Source organism: Panicum hallii, chromosome 5 (assembly GCF_002211085.1).
Source record: "Panicum hallii strain FIL2 chromosome 5, PHallii_v3.1, whole genome shotgun sequence".
Classification (NCBI taxonomy): domain Eukaryota; kingdom Viridiplantae; phylum Streptophyta; class Magnoliopsida; order Poales; family Poaceae; genus Panicum; species Panicum hallii.
Window position 1 is genome coordinate 863,854 of NC_038046.1, and position 23,346 is coordinate 887,199.

General features: G+C 46.7%; 4 protein-coding genes and 3 pseudogenes across 7 annotated transcripts; 3 read left to right on the forward strand and 4 right to left on the reverse strand.

Moving 5' to 3' along the window:
* Positions 1-2,225: 2,225 nt before the first annotated feature.
* LOC112895944 (uncharacterized CRM domain-containing protein At3g25440, chloroplastic) lies at positions 2,226-5,410 on the reverse strand. 2 transcript variants are annotated; one of them, XM_025963956.1, is made up of 5 exons: positions 5,185-5,410; positions 4,886-5,074; positions 4,131-4,452; positions 3,352-3,753; positions 2,226-2,811 (listed from the first exon to the last, which is right to left on the reverse strand). In XM_025963956.1, the coding sequence occupies exons 2-5, from the start codon at positions 4,990-4,992 to the stop codon at positions 2,434-2,436; spliced, it is 1,209 nt and encodes a 402-aa protein (XP_025819741.1). In that variant the 5' UTR covers positions 4,993-5,074; positions 5,185-5,410; the 3' UTR covers positions 2,226-2,433. The 2 variants fall into 2 exon arrangements, with proteins under 2 accessions (XP_025819741.1, XP_025819740.1); XM_025963955.1 differs by having other exon boundaries at positions 5,154-5,410.
* Positions 5,411-5,655: 245 nt separating this feature from the next.
* Positions 5,656-6,587, reverse strand: LOC112895629 (annotated as a pseudogene).
* A 677-nt stretch (positions 6,588-7,264) lies between these two features.
* Positions 7,265-12,867, forward strand: LOC112895694 (annotated as a pseudogene).
* An 85-nt stretch (positions 12,868-12,952) lies between these two features.
* Positions 12,953-14,564, reverse strand: LOC112895693 (EP1-like glycoprotein 1). Its single transcript, XM_025963679.1, has one exon. It carries the CDS (start codon positions 14,484-14,486, stop codon positions 13,092-13,094), a length of 1,395 nt encoding a protein of 464 aa, XP_025819464.1. The 5' UTR covers positions 14,487-14,564; the 3' UTR covers positions 12,953-13,091.
* An 830-nt stretch (positions 14,565-15,394) lies between these two features.
* On the forward strand, positions 15,395-16,990 carry LOC112895636 (annotated as a pseudogene).
* Positions 16,991-17,212: 222 nt separating this feature from the next.
* Positions 17,213-19,875, forward strand: LOC112891818 (cell division protein FtsY homolog, chloroplastic). Its single transcript, XM_025958787.1, has 11 exons — positions 17,213-17,558; positions 17,647-17,751; positions 17,857-17,930; positions 18,010-18,068; positions 18,184-18,221; positions 18,481-18,601; positions 18,698-18,766; positions 18,860-18,942; positions 19,122-19,190; positions 19,287-19,349; positions 19,432-19,875. Exons 1-11 carry the CDS (start codon positions 17,271-17,273, stop codon positions 19,543-19,545), a joined length of 1,083 nt encoding a protein of 360 aa, XP_025814572.1. The 5' UTR covers positions 17,213-17,270; the 3' UTR covers positions 19,546-19,875.
* A 217-nt stretch (positions 19,876-20,092) lies between these two features.
* Positions 20,093-23,307, reverse strand: LOC112891817 (cyclin-dependent kinase C-2). 3 transcript variants are annotated; one of them, XM_025958786.1, is made up of 13 exons: positions 23,096-23,307; positions 22,915-22,996; positions 22,732-22,822; positions 22,604-22,633; positions 22,394-22,506; positions 22,218-22,290; positions 22,004-22,124; positions 21,804-21,921; positions 21,375-21,514; positions 21,239-21,296; positions 21,004-21,074; positions 20,393-20,917; positions 20,093-20,346 (listed from the first exon to the last, which is right to left on the reverse strand). In XM_025958786.1, the coding sequence occupies exons 1-12, from the start codon at positions 23,203-23,205 to the stop codon at positions 20,395-20,397; spliced, it is 1,530 nt and encodes a 509-aa protein (XP_025814571.1). In that variant the 5' UTR covers positions 23,206-23,307; the 3' UTR covers positions 20,093-20,346; positions 20,393-20,394. The 3 variants fall into 3 exon arrangements, with proteins under 3 accessions (XP_025814571.1, XP_025814570.1, XP_025814569.1); XM_025958785.1 differs by having other exon boundaries at positions 20,093-20,325; positions 20,372-20,917; XM_025958784.1 differs by having other exon boundaries at positions 20,095-20,917.
* Positions 23,308-23,346: the final 39 nt, after the last annotated feature.

Sequence of the window (23,346 nt, forward strand, 5' to 3'; positions counted from 1 at the left end):
CAGATCCATCGAAGAAAATTGGATGTAGAAAGCTTGGGGTTAGTATGCTTAAAATTGACCTATCTGCCTTTCCACTGTGTGGATATAAAGTGCTGGCAAGATGCATTGCACGCCAACGCCCCAGCTGCTAGCTAGCTAGGGTTATTGACTATTTTTATTGATGGGCAAACCTGTGGCACGATGGAAAGACACATCGATGAGGTCTTAATTTTATTAACCATCCAAATTACAGTATATGGTTTATTGCCCGTGTAAACAGTCTGCCGATATTATTTGAGGTTGGCTGGCTCAATATAATATATATAGTGTGCAAACCAAAAATATTAAGGTTCCTTTAGCAACAATATTTGCTCCAATTTTTGTTAAAACCCTAGGACTGGATCATTTAACAAGATAAAATTAAAGTATGTTAATGAGAAATTATAGCTGATATTACTGCATTTTCTTGCGCGTGTGTGGAGAGTACTGCTGATCATCTCGAGTTATTTCATTTCCCTATCAAATTGTACTTGACCATTCTTCTCTAGTTAGATGTTGGCATGCAGTACTTATTAGAAATATGCACAATGATATTTGTGGTCCAAACTTATAACAAAAGCAAGTGACCAGCCATATTTATTTGTTCGTGTGTAATGAGAACACAGAGTGGCCATATCCAGTTATGAAAATGACACTTAGAAAAAGGGGTATGCCGACAGAAAATTCAGCAGCCAAATAACCCCACAAGAGAAAAGAGGAGATCGAATATTTGAATCTTGTCACAGAAAGGTCTCCATGATATTGCTGAGTGGGAGACCAGTACATGAATCTGCTTTGAGATGACAGCTAGACACACTAACAACAACTTATCTAATGTTTAGCATGATGATATGTTTAAGAACTGCTCTACTCTGCAGTTGACCTACCTTGTGAAGTAGTGGAAGAACACATTCTATGCTATGCACTAGGTAGGGTGCTGGATATATATGAGGCTGTATGCTCGTCTCAGCTATGTACAGCTCTGATCACCACACACGTCATACAGCTAAGAATGTTGGAAAATTACAGTATCTTAATTTTATTTGTTAGAAAGCATCATAATTTGGAAGATAAAATATCCAGACACTATTATTGAAAACTGGAAGTATACTGGTTTTGCTTTGCTTTAAGCGTCTATAGAGATGGTCACAACTATGCTGGTTTAATTTTGGTACATGTTTCTGACGAAGTTGTATACATGTGTTGACTTTTGGTTGTTTGGTTATGGTATTTGATTCCTTGTAGCGTGTGCAGTATTAACTTTGCATCTATAGAAAAGAGGAATATATGTGCACTACATCTGTATATGCATGCAAGTTCTTGGCATGTGTTTCGTAGCTCGTACCTGCAAAGGTTTCATACGCATGGTCCACACCAACAGAATATTGGTGTTGCAGGCTACATCTTTGATCTCACCGACTCACAAGTGGCTTTCTGATGGAATAGTATAGGTTCTCAATTTGCATTTTTGAATGAAGACTTGCGTCACAAGGGAACCGACGCAAATATTCTTCTATGCTTCTCCCAAAAGTCAATTGATTCACCGACTTTTCTCTTGCATTGGAACCCTTCTCAGGACATAAAGTAGAAACCCATAACGGTGGTGACAGAATTATGCAAAAATTCAGTGACAGAACTATGCGAGTAATTAGTTAAAACTCGTAATGAAAGCGACAAATTATGCAAATATTTACAGCTTCCTCTTCTGTCAAGCTACTATTCGTTCACCCATGATGTATCAGAATTATTCAGAAATAGATGCTTCCCAACAACATCATTGATCGTTGAAAAAAAAAGAGATGCCAGAAAGTGATGCACGGCCTGTCCAATCCTCCAAGAATTCTGTGATCAAAAGAGGCGGAGTGTCGTGTGAGTTACTCTCTATGACTTGGATTTCAAAGGTTGTTGTTCATCAGAAATCACCTCATAGATTTCAGACGTTGGTGGCCATGTAGTGAGGCCAACTAAGTGGCTACTTTCTTCAGCAGCAGAATATGGTCTCTCTTTATCAGTAGCTGGTATTGTATAACTTTCCACAGCTGTCCCAGCTCCCAAACTAACTTAGCTTTTGACAGCAAGGAGAGAGCACTTTTAGAAGGATATGCAAGATACATCACTGCATCTGGTGACAGGTGACAGATGACAGAGCAAGGTTGAGCTTGTTGTACTAGTATACAAATTAAGGCTTTCAAGGAAAAAACACCACAAAATTAAACCCAGCTTTAGCTGACAACAGAAGGGCCAGCCAGCTGTAATGAATAATCGACATAATATGATGATGATTCGGTACACCATAGTCTAACACTGACATCATTCAATCGGAGTGATGAGAAACATCCATGGTATAATGTGTGGCTCAGTCTGAGGCAAATTTATAGACAACAATGTAATTATGCCAGACAAGGTAATCACACTTCACTCCCTGTTGGCTAACCCACCATGATCAGAAATCGCGTCTTCAGAAATATTGATCGTATCCTCAGTGTCATCGTCATTAACATCGTATTCGCTACCAGAAGTATCTTCTTCATCTGATTCAGAAATATCACTGATGTGAAAATCAGAAAAATGATCTGTAGCCACATGGGGCAATTGGTCCTTGCCTTGATCCAATCCTCCCATTTTAAGCAAAGAAGCTTCTCTATCATCACCACAAACAAGATCAGCTTTCTGGGATTGTGGAATTCCATAAAGTGCAACATGCCGATAATAAAGTTCAAGCTCCTTTTCAGATACTGCAATGAAACGCCGAACTGTCTCCAGCGACTGTTCATATTTTGATTTTTCAAGTGCCTGATAATTAAATAAAAAAAGGGCAGATGTAAGTGCATTTAAAAGATACAGATCTAGAATCAGCCTGATGGCTCGTTATCAAAACAAGAGGATTGCGCAACCTGAGCTGCGCATTAGGTTACATGAGCTGGGAACAGGGGGAGGTATGATGCGGACATGAATTTATAAGAATCAATAGTTTATTTTTTATGTGTATATCTACTGGTTATTAAACATAAAGGACACAGAGAACCTTTGCATGTTGGTCACATACATAAGCATGCATCAATCTATCTTCAGCAACAACAAAACCTTTTAGTCCCAACTCCGAAGCAAGTTGGATTAAGATTATGCTAGAGGGAACCCAGCTAAAGTAAATAAACCATTTTTTTTGCGATCAAGTAAATAAAACATTTGGCAGCTTCGAATGAGAATCACCAATGAAGAGAGGTTTGGAGCAATATATCTTTAGAAACAAAATCATGAGGGTGTGCAACATCCCCAAACAAGATTCATTATTTCTATAGAAACAAAATTAAACCAAAAGGCCATCCTAATTACCTTTTTCTTTGACAATGTATCAACAGGTGACATAACTTCTGGCTGAACATAGTTCTTTCCTCGGTAGAAGACTATAGTGTCATCTCCAATGATGTTAACAGGGATACCGCCACTCAGTCTAGCTATCTCATTTGCATATTCCTGGATTTGCCCTGGTTTGCAGGGCTTACATATGACCTTCACAGTTTCATGTTTCTTCCAATGCAAATGCATGTTCAGAATTACGCCTCCAAAAACTCCTCGCCTTCCAACAGGGACATAATTTGACTTTTTCTGTGAAACCTTCTTCAAGTAAAACCTTTCCTCACCGCTAAGATCATCTGATTTAGCCATAGGGCCTTGGGCTTTGGCAACCTCATACTTCTTTAGCTTTTCGACCAACATAGCTTCCTTTAATTTGGCCTGAAAGAGAAATAGCTTATTTCAATTTATTTTCTCTTACCATACCAAAGAAATAAAGAAAAAAATTACAGCATGTCCATTAAATAATACAGTTTCTTACTATGGTTCAAATGAATCAACTGAACATTAATACAAAAAAGTTATGAATATCATAGAAACAGTAGCAGGGAAAACAACTGAACAGGCAATGTTCTGTATGAATATTGCTTTTAACAGTAAAACCAGGGTGGCGATTCAGATGCTGCATAATAATTAGGAAGCTTGTTTACTAATATCACAAAGTTGACTAAACATCAAGAAATAGGCATGAAGAAATGGTTCAGCAAGACATGAGTCAAGCAAACCAAACAAAGCCACATAATTTGTGAGTGCACTACCTTCTCAATCTTATATTTGAGCCTAGCTTCAGCTGTGGGGAATTTTTGTTTTATCTTCTTTCCCTTGGGCCTAATGCGTCGTGGATCATTTTTATTTGCCTCTTTCCTCTTCTTCTTTACCCGCTTTCTCTGAAGCTTCAAGCGCTTCTTTGTCAAATACCTTCTCTTTTTGGAAGGCTCCACCTCCTCAATCTGAAACTTAGGCTTGCCATCATCAGACAAAACTAGATTCACTGATCCATAGGTAGCCCATCTGACAGTCCACGAATTTCCAAACACGTAAAGGGGGCTGAAACATTTGCTAGGGGAAACAGCAGTAGATCTGTATCAAGTAGAAGGAAAGTATGAGCAAAACTAAATTAAACTGATATAGATGAAAAAAGGGTACTCAAAACCAGTATGATATTCTTGCTAGACACTTCACATGTTAAGCATGCTTCATATATCGAATTGGTTAAAAATACGAGTGGCTGAGTGGGCAGCATTTATCAGTGATCTCTAGTGATATATATGTTCCAGAACCCAGCAGAACAGATTACTTGCAGAATAATAACTTGAACAATAGCTTTGTTGTTTCATGTTGCAAAAATATGTTACTGCCAGTGTGTCTTAAAAGAAGGTGTAAAGGCGCAGAACATTGTGAGCAAGCGATTAGGCACACATTCTAGTCATGTGACATTTGCCAGTCGGTGTGTGTGCATGAAACTGCGAGCAAGGACTGAAAAGAGGTAAGGTCGACAAAACTGTTCCATTACCTGAGGACTGGAGGGCAAGGTAAAATTAGTTGCCTCTGGGATATGTTCTGGAGTGCGAACGAAGCCAACTTTCTCAGATTTTGACGCGACAGGATACGGGTTGCCATAGCGTAGAACTCCTTTGCCAAAGCATAATGAAATTTTGTTCTCCGCCAGCCTACAGCATCGCCTAACGAGAGATCGCACCCTCTAACACAACCCACCAGGAAATTGAATTAAACACCAACCAATCGAAATGAATCATGGCTACCACAGGTACCATACGAACCGAAAAGCACAGCAGAAGCTTGATGGCCCACCTCGGTGAGCCCTCGTCGGTCGCCACTCGCCACGCCCTTGCCGCTCCCGCTCCGCGTCAGCCGAGCGTCCCGAACCCGCCGCTGCCCCCGCGCCCTAACCGCTCCCGCGCGCCGCCCTCGCTGCAACGCCCCGCTGATGTGCGATGCCTTTGCCGCGCCGCCGCGCCCCCCCGACGCTGCTGCTCGTGCTCGCTGGACGACGATGGATAGCCGGCCACTGGGGGGATTTGGGAATCGAAGGCCCAAGGGATAGTTACACTTGGTCACTAATAAATGGGCCGTTCAGTGGGCTTTTTACTGGTTTGTTGCTGTCATGTTATGTGGGCCTGAACATGAAGCAACAGCGTTCGATGCTCAAAAAGAAAAGAAGCAACGGCGTTCTCAAAAATTCAGATTCGATTGTATTGTTCGTGAACAGTTTCCCCTCTTTTTTTCTCCTTTTTGTCAGATATAATAAATTGTAAAAGAATCTTACAGTTTCCCCTGATGGATTACACCATGCAAGTACAATGCAACAGTTGATGGTCGCTGGACATGGGACGACAGGAAGGCCAGCATGCCGACGAGCGGCGCGTTGATGTAGGTGGCCGGCTCGGACTGCGCGTAGTTGCCGCGGTCGTCGGCGAACGCGTCGTTCGCGTCGGGGCCCCCGACGACGGCGCCGGTGAGCACGTTCGGGTCGGGCCCCCCGGCGTGGTAGTACTGGAAGCCGGCGCTGCAGGCGGCCGCGCCCGTGCCGAGCGCGTTGGCGGAGCTGGGGATCGACGCGTCCCGGTGGTGCACGTGCCGCGGGAAGCTGCCGCCGTACCCGACCATGTACGACATCCCCTTGGCGTTGCTCCCCAGGATGTAGTCCACCTGCCTCTGGGCGAGGCTCTGGAGCGCCGACGGGGTCACGGCCACGCCGCCGCCGCACTGGACCGCCGCCGCCTTGTTCGTCTTGGACGCCCTGAGTTACTTGGCGTAGGTCGCCAGCAGGAAGGACGTCGACGTCACGTACTGCAGGTTGCTCCCCTCCGACTTGTACAGCAATCCTCCCGGCGTGTACCTGACGCTCACCGACGGCGAGCTCGGCACGACGCGGCACAAGAACCTGTCCGCCTGGTCCCGGAACTCGGACGCCGCCTCGTTCTTCCTCACCAGCTATTCCTGCATGTCATCCATCAGTATCAGAGATCCGCCACAGTGCGTCCACGTACGTGGTCAGGCGCGCCGTCGTTGAGGCCGGAGTCGCCGCGCCACGGCAAGCGGTGGGCCGGTGGAAGCTTGCCGGATCGCTGCGCCTCGAAGAAGACGAGCGACTTTGCGAGGGCGTCACGGTAATCCGGCGTGCCGGACACGCCGCCGGCGACGGCGGCAAATGCTGCCAACAGCATAAGCGGCAGGCACTTGATCAGCCCCATTTTTTCTGCCTCTCTAGGCACTAGCTTTATTTTCCTCACCGTACCCTATGAGTTATTGCAACAATCTGAAAGTTTCATGTCTGCGATGGAACACATTTATACTACGAAGCGCATGTAACCTGTTTCCAACCGAAACAAATTTGATTGTTAGAGCCGTGCTATTTTTGGAGGTTGGTCATGGCGGTTTCTAACGCAAAAAGGAGAGAGTGGGCCCAGACTACCTGCAGCAGAGCCGGTAACGGCGAAACGTTGGATACCAATTAAAAATATTAAATATAGACTAATTATATAATTAATTACATAAATGGAGACTAACTTACGAGATAAATTTATTAAATCTAATTAGTCCATAATTTGATTCTGTTGTGCTACAATAAACATGTGCTATGAGGATTAATAGGTTTAATAGATTTATCTCGTGAATTAGCCTTCATTTATGCAATTGATTTTATAATTAACTTATATTTAATACTTATAGTGTCCAAATATCTGATATGACGAGATTAAATTTTAGTCCGGCGGATCTAAACCGTCTCCGATGCTCTGAAATACACTCTAGTGTATACGTACATATCATTAGGAGATACTAATAATTGGTAAACAAATTGGTTCATTTTAGTATATCTTTAAGAATGTATTGATGGAAACAAGATCATCTTCTGTGCGGGCTGCGGGGTGACGGACATGTGGTGAAATCCGTCTCCCGTAAATTTTTCTTTCCCCTTCCCTCTCGTGCCCTTCCCCCGCAAGCGAAGCGACGGCCCGCGATACCACTGCGGTGGCCGCGCCGCCGTCGACCGGATCTTTCTCCTGACGGCCGAGACGGTCGAGCATCGATCGGGTGCGTACACCGCCCTCCTCATCCCTCTCCTTCCCTTCTAGGTCTGTGAGGTCTGAGGTCTGAGGTCTGACCATTAAGTTTTGCGGCCTCAAAAAAAATTATGGTAATGAAGGTCGAATAGCGTTTATATACTTCTGCTGTACATCCAGCCTCCAGGATGTTCGTGTTGGTTTATTGGCAAATTAGGTACTAGATACTATGGTGAACCGTTCGACTTCTTTGAACATGAACGCTTGGCTAGGTGTTATAATGTGTATGAATACTGAGTTCGTTCGTTTAGAAATCTGCATAAAGAATCTGGCATGATGTCTGCTGTTAGTATCTGAAACAAGTACTAGTACTCGCAGATTATTCAGAGTTCCAAACTATTTCTTTGGTCTGTATTAACCTTGTTTCGGTGCACTGAATCAACTGCGCCCACCTTGTTTGGATTAGGATCTAAAGCAGCTCGGTGCTCATATACTATGCTGAACCACCATTCATTTTTCGTATAAAGCTTTTCATACATGTTTTCATACTGTTCTAGAATGGACAATGCTGATAATAAATTTACAAGGAATGATAAAGGCTTATGTCAGCTCATATCTTCAGTCATATCGAGTTTTGAGAGAATGTTCGTTTACCGTACACATTTAGAAAGTTGAAGTTCATGGTACAATTGGACGCGAATACGCGATGGTAGAAAAATTAAAAGGTCAGGTGAACAGTTAGATTGTCAAATCCTGCATAACATAGTTGAGCTAAGAAAAGAGCTTATGTGGTCATCTAATTTGGAGACTCCTACCAAAATGATCATGTTTCTGTATGCCTGACCTGTTTGGAGCACTGTCCAACAAAATTATTCTTGGTTAACATTTATCAAAGTTGATGTTTGAACTTACAGGGGGAAAAAATGGTCATGAGCCCAGCCTTGACATAAAACCTTTATATGTGATCTTCTGATGAGTAGATCTGTTTTAGTTGTATCACATCATTTTACTGTGTGGCCCACATTTTGTACTTTTCTTTACTTCTGCCTCAGTGCTATGAAGATGCGAAAAAGTAGAAGAAGCTTGAAGAGGAATGAAAGTGCCGATGATCTCACAAGAAGTTCAAAGAAGAATAAAATAACTTATCTGACAAGAAGCTCGACAAAGAACAAAATAATTCGCAATGAAGGAGAGACAACTGAGTTACTGATTTCAGGTCTTCTGGCCCTTCCTCTTTTCTGCTCATGTTTCTTACAGCTCTATCTGAACACTCACTGCTGTGTTGTATCATGTTTCTTTAACTAGGCGACTTGCATCTGGAATCAAATCAAGGTGTCTGGAGTGAGCTCAGTGAACAAGTTGTATCAAAGTTGTCTAAAAGTGTTGTCTCACTTTCTCTGTCCAATGGTGATTATATATGCTGTTTGTACTCTTCTTATCAGATATTTTAAACATCTCTGATTACAATTGGTGAAAAAAACGATTTAGGACGCATGGTGTTATGTACATGCTCAGGCATAGCTGTACAACGCGAGAGGAACGTTACAAGGTTTCTGACTTCAGCAAGCTTGGTTAAAGCTTTATTTAATGAAACAAAATACCACGATAACTTAAAGGTTGGTGCTAGTAATCATCCTTTACTATTGTTTTTATTTTTTACATAAGACAATTGTAATCATTGTTTACCGTTCTTTTGCTTTACCATTATAGGTCAAAGTATGCCATGAAGACAATGTCATCATGGGGTTTTTGGGAGAATATGATGTAGATTGCAACTTTCCTGTTGTCAACGCCAAGAACTTCCTGGATCTTGAAACCGTAAATTTCAGCAATCTGTTGGAATTTCCACCTGATGGTAATGTGGTATCTGTAGGCCGTGAAATCTCTGGCAAATTAACCACTACAAGTGGGATACTGAATTGTGATTTAAGCAGATCTGTCCCATCACTTGTGAGAACAACTTGTAAAATCTCTAAGGTACACTTGCATTGCAACATAAGTATTTTAATATGTTTCTATTATTATATTCAGTAATGTATATCTTTGGGGCAATAGAATGATGCCTTTCCTACGTAATTCTTGTTCGGTTTCACTTTATGTTATTCCAATCATCCAATGTAACATGTATTGCTTGTAATCCTTTTCCTTTATTGCTTGGTACTAGGTTTGTGAAGGTGGGGCGGTTTTTGATTGTGATGGAAACTTTCTTGGCATGAATCTTTTTTTCAATACGGAAGGAACCTTATTCATGCCAAAGTATAGACTTCTTGAAACGTTGTTTCGTTTCTGTACACCCGTGGAAAACATTAGATTTCCTAAGAAAGTCAGGTATGTCTTGTATATTTCCAATGAGGCACCTACTCCCTCTATCCCGTTTCCCTCTCTCTATGTGATTTGAATGAGGTTTTTTATGCAGTTATGCCAAACAACTTACGTGACATGTTGTTGAACCACCTTTTGTAGCTTTTCTGGTATTTTTAGTTCCTTTGCAGTTTTCAATGTACCCCTCAATAACAACTTTTCCCCCTGTACCGAGATATTTTCTATCCTATTAGCACATGCCATAGCTGCCGTGTACTAGATTAGTCATATTCCTTGTGTCAAAGTTCAAGACAGTGTATTTATCAAATTTAATTAAAGGAGTTTTCTATTCACATTTAATGCTCAGTTCTCTCTTGTTTTCTTCTTGAAATATTTATTATCTACACTACTCCAGGTCCTTCATATTGCGCTTTTCTTACAATTATATTCATGTAGGTCTTGCATAGTAATGCGTTGGATCCATTTTACATTTGGGTATTCATGTTGATGTTCTGCTACAGGGTTGAAGAAAGTTCCAATGGTGAGATGCCTAACTCTGATCAAGAAGGTGAGCATATAGACGCTGTAAAAATCTAGATAATTTGTTATATGCAATTTATCATCATTAGTGATGACATCTATTTGTTAAATCTTCTTAAATGATGCAATCTTATCTTTGACATTTGTATTCTTGTGATAACTTTTGATGAGCTTTTCACTTCATAGATTTAGTGCTAATCAGTTAAAATATTTACTATGTTCATTGGTATGTTCAAGAAGAATCACTTATATCATGTTTTTAATCAATTATCATCATGTGCGCTAATTTTATGCACAACACTGTACGTGAATGTTACTTGTATTAGATATATTAGTGCTATCAATGTTCGCCTAGCCGTCTAAACGGCCTAATGGCCGTCTAAACGGAAATTAAACGGTAAACGAAGGGTATCTGTCTTGTTTAGGCCCTAAATGGTCGGCTAAACGGTGAACGGTCAAAAAAGGGAAAAAAGGTCAAAAACGGCCTAAACGGGCTACACGGGACGGTCTGAAACGGGTCTGGACGGCCTAAACGGGTTGTTTAGGCATTAAAACATGCATAAACTTGAATTTTTACATGCATAAATATATATATATTTGATTTGTTACATGCATAAATAAGTATTTTATTAGAATATTTGATTGTTTTACCTACACAAATATGTGATCTTATTTGAGTATTGGATTTTTTAATGCATAAATATGTATATTTTAGCGATACAGTACAAAACCGTTTAGACCGTTTAACTCTGTTTAAACGCTGTCTAAACCGTTTAAATGGTAAACAAAGGGTGACTGACTGTTTACCGTTTAGCGTCTAGGATAACGTTGAGTGCTATTTACTTGATCTATTGATGTTGTGGCACCAGTTCATCAAGATGTGCTTAATGAGGATTGATTTTGGGATCTAGAATCCTTGGGGTATCCTGAACCACCAAAATCATTGTTAAAATGGTGAGTCAATGCCTGTAAATATTGTGACTTTTCATGCATTTTGTTTTCTACAGCTTTGCTGTCTTCCACTTACAAGTAATGTACCTTGCATCTTCAACCAGATGGCACTATTTTTGCTAATGAAGATGGCACTATTTTGGCTAATGAAGATGCCATTATTTTGGCTAATAATTTTGAAGAACCTTTCGGTGACATATGTGGTAGAGGTGTCTGGAGTGAACTAAGTGAAACAGTTGCCTCTAGCATACATGACAATATTGTTGCACTTGCTTCATTCAATGGTGATTTTTCATTACTGAGCTTTTTATTACTTCAGACTTGTATCTGCTCACAGCTAACTAATAATCAATTGTATGCAGGAGAAAAAAGGTTTTTTTTTGCATGCACAGGTTTTTTAATTGAATGGAATGGGTGTACCACTACTCTGACTGCAGCGGGTTTGATTAGAGATTCTTATCTTAACGACAAGATTATTCAAAACTTGAGGGTTGGTCCTTCCAGCTATCATGTGATCCCTGTTCTTTTAATGAACCGCTAAAGTCTCAATTGTGTCATTTGCAGATTGAAGTGTTGCTTCCAAGCAAAAAGCTTTCAGAAGGGATATTACAACATTATAGTTTACAATACAATATTGCTCTTAGTCAGTGTCAATGATTTTTGTGCTGCCCAACCAGTAAAAATTCAAGATCGGTTTCCAGACTATCATGATTTACTAGCTGTAGGGTGTGTCTTCAAATCCAGAAAATTAATGGCTGCAAGGGGAGTACCGTTTTCCATGGTAGTCACACATGATTGCAAATTTCTTCGATCCACATGTGGAATCACTAAGGTAAGTTTGCTATTTTCGTTTCGTTTCATTACACAGTTGAAGATAATAGTTGCATTGGAATGTGAGTTAATTTTCATATTTATTTCACATTGTCAATGACTAATTCTCTATGCATGTCACCTGGTTAGGCTGGCATTGGAGGGCCCCTTCTTGAGTTTGACGGGACATTTGTTGGCATGAACTTGTACGACAAGTACGGGGAGTCTTGGAACATTTTAAGACACAAAGGTATGCTAGATTTCTTTTTCTTTTTGGGTACTCACGTGCTTATCATGCAATGTATTTTGATGGTTAGAAATTTGCATTGATAGGTTTCTTAAGAAATTATTATGCAACAGATAGATAGGTGTTCCTTAAATATATATATTCCTTGCATCGTGTACAATATATAGGACTGTTGCTGAAGCTGGCCATGATGGTTATGCGCCTTGTATGCTTGGCTGGACTATTCCTGAAGATAACCATCGCAATTTAAATAGTATTCTGATGCACCAAATTACTTTTGAGTTAAATATATAAATTTGTGGATAACATTCCATTGTGGTCATATTATTGAACGACAGATGGTCTGTTCCCTTGCCATTTTGGACGACTCCTGATAATCTGGAAAGGTATGACTTTGCAATGCGAAAGAGAAGACCCCGATTCGTACAATCGGAATTAGATCTTCGATCCGTAGTTTGGGTTGACAAACATGCAGAAGTATGGACTTCATGTCTATCCATTGTCTAGTCATATAATCTTACTGTGCTTGACTCATAAACGGTCAGTATGTTTGAGTGTTAGTTGTGTAATTATACTTGGCTGTTCTTTTGTTGCACTAGTAACGCCTCAATGCATTATTTAGATGGTTTGTGTCCTTGGGATGAAATCAAGGGCGCCTGTGGTTAATTGTGCTCAATGGTTACTGGATGAGGTTAAGCCACCAGTCTTACTCTTATCCAAAAAAATTAAACGACTTTATTGTAGTGCTGTCACAAGTCTTTATTGGAACACAATTATCCAGGGCAATAGTAAGTACTAGTCCACTGAATCTGAGCTGATGTCATTTTCGAAGACGCCTGCAGCGCTCAAATCATTCTGGCCGACGTACGCGTGGCCTGCACCTTGAGGTGCATGGTGGAGTTGTAGTGCACCACCTCCGGCAGCGACGTCTCCAGCGAGAACACCTCCGGCTGCAGGTAGCAGAAGCCGTCGCCGGCGTCGGCCCCGTAGATGAACTGCGCCGCCATGCACTTGCAGTCGTCCAGGCACGCCTTCTTGCACGCGCCCTCGCTCACCCTCTCCAGCGTCCTCAAGCCGGTGGCGTGGTCGTTGAAGTAGGCGAGGCCGGGCAGCGACACGAGCCGCTGCGCGCGCCGCGGGGTCGCGCACGAGGCCGGCGCCGCCGCCGGGACGCAGCCGCGGTTGGGCCTCCGGAAGTCCACCGGCCGGAAGTTGGCCGCGTCCGGGCAGCTGCACTGCATGTCCGTGCACACGCCGTAGGCGCCGCACACCGTCGGGAACGCGCAGTCGTCCGGGAAGAGGCGCAGGACGTCGAACACCGGCGCCCACCCCGCGGGCCGCCACTCGTACAGCCGGAGGTGGCCGTCGTACTCGAGGCGCATGTACTGCACCGTCCCGGCTCCGACGGCGGGCAGCTGGACGGTGGTCAGCGGCGCGGCGGGCGGGGCGAACACCGTGAGTCTGCCGTTGGCGTACGTGGCGTAGGCGCCGGCGGCCTTGGTGAAGCCGAGGTGGTAGTACCGCTGCGGCGGCTTGGCGTCGACGTATGCGCTCAAGCTGTCGTCGGCGACGGTGAGGTAGAGGCGGCTCTCGGACCAGTTGACGGCGGAGGTGTTGGCGGTGAGGCGCGCGCCCTGGCGCAGGGACTGGCCGACGAGCAGCGTGTCGGTGGGGTGGTCGAACGACTGCCAGACCGTCCGGTTGGTCCCGTCGACCATGACGAGGTTGCCGTCGCTGTTGATGCTGATTCCGGCGACGGACTTCCCCGCGGTGCCCGCGGACCACACCAGCGTGCCATCAGTCGCCTTGAGCACCAGGTCGCCCGCGGGCGTGAACTGGACGGTGGCGCCCTCCCCGACGGGGCGGGCGCGGTTGGCTGACCAGACGACCTGCGGTATGCCGGCGACGACGGAGGTCATGAGCGCGCCGCTGTTGCAGTAGACGACGGCGACGGCGAGGAGGAAGTCGTTGCAGGGCCCCGCGCCGGCGGCGGTCCCGTGGTTGGTGCAGAAGAAGCCGAAGGCGTAGGATGGGCCGAAGCCGGCGGGGTTGAGGCGCAGCAGCGCGGCGCGCGCCACGGAGCCGTCCATGAAGGTGACGTGGTGCGTGAGGGAGGCGTCCGTGTTGGCCCAGGACGTGGACGGGCGTGCCGACGGGTAGTCGAACGGCTGGGCGTGGAGGCTGACGGCGAGGACGCCGAGCGCCAGGGCGACGGCGAGCAGGAGCGTGTCGCGCGGCATTGCAGCTGCGAGCAGTGAGTACTGTGGCTTGGTGGGGGAGGGGAGCTTGCGCTTGCAAGATGGATGGAGGAGAGCAGACTGAATGTGTGATGCGAGGGAGGCGTGGCGATGGAGCGTTTCTTATAGAGAGCGGTGGCGGTGGGGGGTCGGGATCGGCGGCCTCGGCGCGCCGCGTGCACGCGAGAGGGGAGGGGGCCACATCGGAAAGGGGCCGGAAGCCGTTGGTCTCGTCGGAGCGTGGAGGTGGACAACGTGGTGAGATGCCGGCATGCCGATCCTGAGCGCGTGGCGGCGCCGCTGGTTGGCGACTTCTCGCTCCGGCCTCGGGATGCTGAGAGCAAGCAGAGCATGGGCGCAGGCGGTGCACGCTGCTGGTTTGGTGGCGATGATGATGCATGCAGGGGGGATTGTTGAATTGACCGCCGCCTTGCCTCGTCATCGTCACACGGCGGTGGATGCCAGCAGCGAATAAACTGGCTACCACAACGTTTACAATGTGCTCCGACTCCGAGCCAGTCACTCTTCATTCAGTCTGCAATCCAAATCTGCGGCTGTTGTTTTAAAAACACTTGTTACCCAAATATGTTTCCCTTTACCCCTCACATCCACATTGGTCCCACTTGACAGTCCAAAAGGTGTACCAAAATTGTAAGGTCCTGACCTGGGCTGCCGTTTGTTTAGTGTCGTGTCTTGGGCCTCCATTACTTCCATTCCGCGAATGATGATGACTGGACACCATGAGTGGGCGTGGTAGCACTACTGCACTAGCAGCTCCTGATCAACTCCTCTCCTAGCTAGGGAGCAAAGCTGCAAGCTTCACAAACCCTCGCCGCAATTATCAATAGCATACTGATCAATTTGCTGCACACGAGCCATCGATCGAAACCCGCGTCATCGATAATCTATCCATGGCCACCATCTCTGCTACCTGCAAGAAGAACCTCCTCCCCGTCGACCTCCGCCGGCCGCCGCCGCTCTTCCAGCAGCTGTCCCCGGCGGGGCGCCGGTGGCTCGTTAGCGCGCCACCGAATGGCGGTGCTTCGACTTTGAGGTGTGAGCAGCAGCAGCAGCGCCGTGGCGCTCGCCACGGCGTCGTCCCCGCCGCGGCGATGACCGAGACGCAGACCTCCGTGGTCGGGGACATGGAGCGCGGCTCCCTGGCGGAGTCGTCCGGGCGCTCCGATGGGCAGCTGACCGCGCGGTGGCGGGAGATCCACGGCAGCAACGACTGGGAGGGCCTGCTGGACCCCATCGACACCGTGCTGCACGGGGAGCTCATCCGCTACGGTGAGTTCGCGCAGGCGTGCTACGACGCCTTCGACTACGACCGCTTCTCCCGCTACTGCGGCACCAGCAGGTACCCGCCGGGCAGCTTCTTCCGGGACGTCGGCCTCGACGGCGTCGGCTACGAGGTCACCCGCTACCTCTACGCCACCTCCACCGCCAGGCTCCCCAACTTCAACGACCAGAAGCACAAGTCCGACGACCCCGACGCGAGGCTGTGGAGCGAGACCGCCTCCATCGGCTTCGTGGCCGTGTCCAGCGACCGGGAGAAGGCGCGCATAGGCCGCCGGGACATCGCCGTCGCGTGGCGCGGCACCGTCACCTGCCTCGAGTAGCTGGCCGACCTGACGGCGATCCCCAAGCCGGTGACCGAGTTCGGGATCCCGTGCCCCGACCCCGGCGTGAAGGTGGAGTCGGGGTTCCCGGAGCTGTACACGGGCAAGGACCCGGAGTGCCGGTGGTGCCGGTACTCGGCGCGGGAGCAGGTGCTCGCCGAGGTGCGGAAGCTGGTGGAGCTCTACCACTCCCGGGGCGAGGAGTTGAGCGTCACAATCACCGGCCACAGCCTGGGCAGCGCGCTCGCCATGCTCAGCGCCTTCGACGTCGCGGAGACGGGCGCGAACGTGTCGCCGGACGGCAGGACGGCGCCCGTGCGCGTCTTCTCCTACTCCGGCCGGGCCGCGCGTGGGGAACACGAGGTTCAAGGACCGGTTCGAGCGGGGCCCTGGGCGTGAAGGCCCTGCGCATCGTGAACGTGCACGACAAGGTGCCGACGCTGCCCGGCGTGCTCTTCTACCTCCTGGACGAGAAGGCGTTCCCGGAGCTGGCGCTGCGGGTGATCGACACGCTGGGGCTGGGCATCGTGTTCGTGCACCTGGGCGTGGAGCTGGCGCTGGACCACAGGCCATGAACCCCGCGTGTTACCACAACCTGGAGGCGCACCTGCACCTGCTGGACGGCTACCAGGGCCGCGGCCGGCCGTTCCAGCTCTGCGGCAGGGACCCGGCGCTGGTGAACAAGGCCGCCGACTTCCTCCGCGACGAGCACATGGTGCCGCCGGAGTGGCGGCAGCAGGACGAGAACAAGGGCATGGTCAGGGCGGACGCGCGCCAAAGGGAGGTCCACGACCACCACCTCCAGCAGCTCGAGCTCACCGCCACCAACTGATTTAATTATATGCTTTTGCTGTTCTTGTATAGTTGTATGTGCGTGTATGTACTGTTCTGACTTCTGAGTGGTCTACAGTAGTGCATTGCGCAAATGAAGGCCTCGTCATGTTGGGAAATATCGAGATCGGAAAAGAAGAAAAGATTTGTTGGCGGCTTCCTGGACTGTACATCCAAAATTAGGCCCGCTAACCTCGTTTCGTTCGTTTTGGGCCCCTAAGCCCACTGGATAGCGCTAAGAAGAAACCTGCAGTCGTTTTGCTCGGGCCAGCGCTATCCACCCATCACCGGAGGTCCGGAGCTCCGTATCCGCGACGCCGCGCAGCGCCCGGAAATGGCGGCACCCTCCCACGTCCTCCCCTTCCTCTCCCCCACCGGCACCGCCTCCTGCGTCCGCGCCAGCCCCGGCCGCCGCGCCGGTCTCCTGCGCTGCGCCGCCGCGGCCGGGCAGGCGGGCTTCTTCACCCGCCTCGGCCGCCTCATCAAGGAGAAGGCCAAGAGCGACGTCGAGAAGCTCTTCTCCGGCTTCTCCAAGACCCGCGAGAACCTCTCCGTCGTTGACGAGCTCCTCACCTACTGGAACCTCGCCGACACCGACCGTGTCCTCGACGAGCTCGAGGAGGTGCCTGCCGGCTTTCCCTGTTGCTTCGACGACTCTGCTCCTTCATTTTGATTCTGATGTTCCTTGCTGATTCATTCCCTCCACGCAGGCACTGCTCGTGTCGGACTTCGGGCCCAAAATCTCGTTCAGGATCGTCGACACGCTCCGCGAGGAAATCCGCGACGGCAAGCTCAAGTCCGGGGCCGAGATAAAGGTCAATTTGATCTCTCGAATGGGCTTCTGTTTTCAATTTTACGCAAGACTTCATTGGTTTAGCCGTTTAGAGGTTTATAGTGTTGGTTTGTCGATGGTGGCGCAGGCGACCCTGAAGAGGTGCATTCTCGAACTGCTGACAAGCAAGGGCGGCAACTCCGAGCTGAACCTCGGCTTCAGGTTCTGCTCTCTCCTGCCTACGATAATCATTTGTTGTTTGGGATTCGCGAGGTCATGTTGCGCTACGCCATTATGACAGGAAGCCGTCGGTCATCATGATTGTGGGAGTGAATGGTGGTGGAAAGACAACCTCCCTAGGTAATTCCCTAGCATACTTTGCTGCTTCACCGATTGCGTGATATTCAGATAGTTAAATCTGCCAAAGTAGCTATCCACTTGTAGATGATCGGTATTTCGTTTGTTCTATTTGCAGGAAAGCTTGCTCACAGATTTAAGAATGAAGGAGTGAAGGTGAGCCTATTTTCTTGAAGTCTCCTGTTTTATAGGGTAGGTATGTGGGAAAAGGTCCGGATATATGTATTGCTTTACTGTGTTACTGCTAGAGCGAAAAAATCTATAGCCAGCTGGTCCCTCGGATTTGTGCACTATTGTATTTGATGTGTTATAAACTATAAAGTGCTGCTTGCCTTGTATTTGCAACTCTGGATAAAACCATGGATTCCTGTCAAATAAATTAACTGGTTTACATCACTGGTTTGAACCACAATAGGTATTGATGGCAGCAGGTGATACCTTTAGAGCAGCAGCTCGTGACCAGCTAGAAGTTTGGGCTGAAAGAACAGGTTCAGAGATCGTCATCGACAATGATAAGAAGGCACAGCCTCCAGCAGGTATGGCGCTGTGATCTGACAAGCATTATGAAAGTACTTTGCTGGCTAATAAGGAGCTCCACTCATATGTTTTATCTAATTTGACTTATTTCGTAGTTCTATCGCAGGCAGTAAAACGTGGGAAGCGTGAAGGTTTTGATGTGGTTCTATGTGATACATCAGGAAGTACGCCTGCTGTTAGAGATTTCTAGCAGCGTATCTTTAACTATTTACTTGTTGAGGGACTGAAAATAACTTTATTTCAGCATCTTTTTGCAGGACTTCATACAAACTATGGTTTGATGGAAGAGTTGGTCTCCTGCAAAAAAGTCATAGCTAAAGCCCTTCCTGGCGCTCCTAATGTATGTTGCATTCAATATCAAAATGTTTTTTTACATTCGAAAAAAAGAAAAAGTTTTAATTTGATCATGCGTTTTAAGTCGTTGCAGGTTTATTGATGCACAGATCTTATAAACATGCTGATACTTTATTCTTTGGTCATTTTACAGTTGATAACTATCATGTTATCCATGTTCTGCAGGAGATTTTGCTTGTTCTCGATGGCACCACAGGCTTAAACATGTTGCAGCAAGCGAGGGAGTTCAATGATGTGATCATACACCCGATATATAATTCAGTACTGAATTCATAATATTTGTTTTAAGAGGATTAGTGGTGATGTTGTGCTGCCTTTGCTCGTTACCAGGTTGTTGGAGTCACAGGATTCATCCTGACTAAGCTAGATGGCACTGCGCGGGGTGGCTGTGTGGTATGCACATTTTCTTGCAGTCTGCAACTTAAATAGATGCCTTATCTATCCAGCCTGAATTTTCTTGCTTGATTGGTTGCAGGTTAGTGTTGTAGATGAACTTGGAATTCCAGTGAAGTTTATTGGGGTTGGTGAAGGGATGGAAGATCTTCAACCTTTTGACGCTGAGGCATTTGTGGAGGCCATTTTCCCATGAATTCTGATTTATGCTCCTACTGTAAAGTTTTTTTTTACGCTGCCATTACTTCAGCTCTTCATGTAAGAGATAGTTGCCGTTTATTACGCTGAGGCATGGCTATGAAGCAGCAAAAAGCAAAACTAGGGAATTGAAGCACACGGCATGAGTTGAAGAGCTAGATGCGAGAGTGGTAGCCGGGCCAGACATTTAGTTCGACTGCTTTGTGCATTGCCAGTGAAAGGGTTTATTAGTGGAGTCTAGACCTGCAGGTCCCTTATATAAGAGACTTGCGAACTGTACCTAAAAGATTCAGAGAAGGAAATGGTGGAGGATATTTGATTATTATCTGTTCGTCTCCTCTGTCCCCAATCCTTTCCTACCACAGTTATAACTGATTCTCGGATCATCTATCTCGCCAGCTATAATATTTCTAACATAGTAGTAGTAAGTTGAAGAAAATTGTCTAGCTGTGACAGTTTAGAGCTGCTCCTTTTGGCATTGACTATAGCAGCCTGAAAATGGACAAATGGTGTTTATAGCATAGACTATAGCAAAATGGAAATGGTGTTAATAGCAAACTCTGCTGTCTTTGCAGCATCCTTCCAGTGGCATAGTACAACAGCTTGAGTCCAACAGCGTACTTACGAGATGTCTGGATCCAATTACAGTATCAATTATAAGATGCATCTCGCAAAAATGCCCCAACAGCAGAGGTCTGGCAAATACATTACATGTTACAACTGGAATGACATTTCAGTGGCATGATGCTGCCAATACATGTTACAACTGGAGGGACATTTCAGTGGCATGATACTGCCAATACATGGTACAGCTGGAAGGACAATTCAGTGGCATGATACTGCCATCTTATTGCCAGTTCCCATACTGCTGCTGATTGCGGGAGCCACCTTGAGAATAGTTTCCTCGGCCTGGACCGGATGCACCATATGGGCCACCTTGTGGGTAGCCTGGTCCGCCAGCTCCATAGCCACTGCCACCAGCGCCCCGCGGGCCAGCTGCTCCAGGGTACGGAGGAGGTCCTCGTCCTTGCTGAGGATAAGGGCCACTCCCATAGCCTCCGCCCTGCCCTCCGCGGTTCGGATTATAGCCTCCCCCTTGATTCCCACCCTGAGGGTACCGGTTAGGGCCTCCTGGTCCTCGGGGCTTTGCATAGTGATGGCTTGGGCCAGCTGCCACAGGAGGTACATTGTGCATACCCTGGCCAGGTCTGATTTGAGGGTGTGCTTGGCCAGGCTGTTGGATTGGAGGCAAACGAGAATGTGGTGGAGGATGATTAAGTTTTTGACGCTTCGCAGCTTCTTCTGCTTGCCTCTGTTGCTGTCGCTTTTTCTTAGTCTGGAACTCATGTGATGCCTCGTACTTGGGCAAGCTGTATTAGCAAATGCTTAAAAGTCTATCCGGGGAAAGTAGAAAGGAGCTATGTGCCAATGTAACAAAATAATCATCTGATTGTACCTTTTCGGATCACATGGTAATGGATCAGTCCAGAAATATTCCGCATCAAGTGCATCTTTTGCTGATATCCTCTGAATAATTAAAAAAATTGAACATACGTTGACGCATGAAAAGCAGATCCAAATATAGGTGCAGATAACAAATATAGTACCCAAAAAGGGTAGGGACTAATCACAAAAATGAATAAGCAGGTAGCACTTTTTGTAAAATTGACAACTGTATGAATGTAGCATACCTGTGATGGATCTAAAGTCAACATCTTCTCTAACAGATCCAGTGCGTGTCGATCAAAACTGCAAGAATATATAAGAATGAGCAACAATGGCAAGACTTGAAGTCATATTATTGGAAACATATCAAATATCACTCACTGTTTAAAGAACTCTTTAACTCGTCTCTTTAATGGTCGGGGAGGCTTGAAGTTGTTGTACCATGGCATTTTTGTAACACCAGGCCAGATTATGTCATCAGGAGTACCACAAAGTTCAAAGATCTTCGTCAGCTGCTCAGGCTGCAGGAATAGCATAACATCACAAGGGGATATAGTTGTAACTAGGAGCATAAACAATGACGGAAAACTACTACAGGAAGATAACTAATGAACTGAAGCAAAGGGTTACAAAACAGGGAATAACTTAGCACATGCATGAATACAACAGCATAATAGCTGGCAGTTTATTTGCCCAAGATGTAAGGAAATGGAGGGGATAAAGTAAACATGTGTATCCACAAATTTGCTCATGGGCAATATTGATGAAGGCATGAAGCCAAAAGCTAACACATGAAGGCCCAAAAAATACCTCATTCTTTCCAGGCAATATTGGCTTCCCATTGAGAAGCTCGGCAAAAATACAGCCCACTGACCACATGTCAACGGCTGGACCATACTTCGTGCTTCCAAGCAGCAACTCTGGAGGTCTGCAGCCACAATCCAGTAATACAATGAGAAGCTTGCTCAACAACTGTAATATGATAACAAATCTGTGAGAAGAAACAATACCTATACCACAAAGTGATCACACGGTTAGTAAGGTGTCCATTATGATCACTCGAGAATGATCTTGCAAGGCCAAAATCAGCTAGCTTCAAGTTACCCTCATTGTCTATCAAAAGGTTAGATCCTACAAAGGAAGTATTAAGTACAACATCAACAAGACGCGAATAGAAGGGATAAGGAAAACAAGAACCCCAGCAGAGATGTGCACAGTTAACACCTTTAATATCTCGATGCAGCACTTGATTGACATGGCAATAGTGCAGGCCCGTAAGCAGCTGCCTCATGTAACACTAGAACAAGACAAGACCACACATCACACGATCATTCCATCAAGGATAAAACCATAACATATCCAAGGAAAAGCACAGGAGTTACTTGGACAGGTTGTTATACCTTAATCTGTGGCACAGTGAACCGCATTCCTGGCCTATCGGCAAGACCGGTGAGGTCATGATCCATATACTCGAAAACCATGTAAATGCTCCCCTTATACTTGTTACCATCGACTAATTCAAAAACACAACAATTTGTGTTAGTCGTCAATGCTACTCTAGCTTAACAAAAACCAGTGGAACTGAACCCCAAGAATAGAACGGGCCATACTTGGCTTCCCTTGCTCATCTCGCTCTGGGCCTGCAACAATTTCCCCAATCCAATCATCAGCCCAGAGGATTAAACTCAGTAGGCATACATCTAATTCATTCAATTTGCAGTTCTCAGTGTTAAACCACCTGGGGAGGTGACAATCTCCTTGAGCTTGATGACGTTCTGGTGGTGAAGCTTCTTCAGGATCTTGATCTCGCGTATGGCAGTGATAGGGAACTGCGCGAGGCAACCATATTCTAATCATCGGAGGCGAAACAAAACGAGAAGAAAACGAAGGAGCTAGAGAAGTCGAAGCAAAACAAGCTTACGCCTTCCCGCTCGTTGTCCATGCGGATCTTCTTGAGCGCAACGATCTCGTTGGTGCCCGTCTCCTTCGCCATGTAGACTTGCCTGCCGACGGCGGCCGCGGATTAAGCGAATCGGGGGATTAGGAGACTAGGGTAATTACCGAATCGACTAGCGCGGATAAGGTAGGGGAGGTGGGGTTACCCATAGGTGCCCTCGCCGATCTGCTCGAGCTTCTCAAAGCAGTCGACGCTGCGGGAGCCCCATGACGGAGCCTCGTCGAGGTTGAGCTGCCCGGGAGCCGCCACCGCCATGGCCACGGGAGGGGACAGGCCGACAGCAACAGGGGAGGCGACGCGCTGGTAACTCGGCGTTGCTTTGCTTTGCTCAGGTCAGTTCGGGTCGGGCTGCGCTCTCGAGCCTGGCTGGTGTGGAGACTTTGTTTGCATTTCAAT

Excerpts from the sequence above, each read along its gene's own strand:
- LOC112895944 (XM_025963956.1), bottom strand. The coding sequence starts at position 4,992 with ATGGCAACCCGTATCCTGTCGCGTCAAAATCTGAGAAAGTTGGCTTCG. Across the intron at positions 4,453-4,885 it reads CCTTGCCCTCCAGTCCTCAG|ATCTACTGCTGTTTCCCCTA; the intron begins GTAATGGAACAG and ends TACTTGATACAG. Across the intron at positions 3,754-4,130 it reads TCAAATATAAGATTGAGAAG|GCCAAATTAAAGGAAGCTAT; the intron begins GTAGTGCACTCA and ends TTTCTCTTTCAG.
- LOC112895693 (XM_025963679.1), bottom strand. The coding sequence starts at position 14,486 with ATGCCGCGCGACACGCTCCTGCTCGCCGTCGCCCTGGCGCTCGGCGTC.
- LOC112891818 (XM_025958787.1), top strand. The coding sequence starts at position 17,271 with ATGGCGGCACCCTCCCACGTCCTCCCCTTCCTCTCCCCCACCGGCACC. Across the intron at positions 17,931-18,009 it reads GAGCTGAACCTCGGCTTCAG|GAAGCCGTCGGTCATCATGA; the intron begins GTTCTGCTCTCT and ends CCATTATGACAG. Across the intron at positions 18,222-18,480 it reads TTAAGAATGAAGGAGTGAAG|GTATTGATGGCAGCAGGTGA; the intron begins GTGAGCCTATTT and ends GAACCACAATAG.
- LOC112891817 (XM_025958786.1), bottom strand. The coding sequence starts at position 23,205 with ATGGCGGTGGCGGCTCCCGGGCAGCTCAACCTCGACGAGGCTCCGTCA. Across the intron at positions 22,634-22,731 it reads GGAGATTGTCACCTCCCCAG|GCCCAGAGCGAGATGAGCAA; the intron begins GTGGTTTAACAC and ends AAATTGTTGCAG. Across the intron at positions 22,291-22,393 it reads TCACTGTGCCACAGATTAAG|TGTTACATGAGGCAGCTGCT; the intron begins GTATAACAACCT and ends GTCTTGTTCTAG.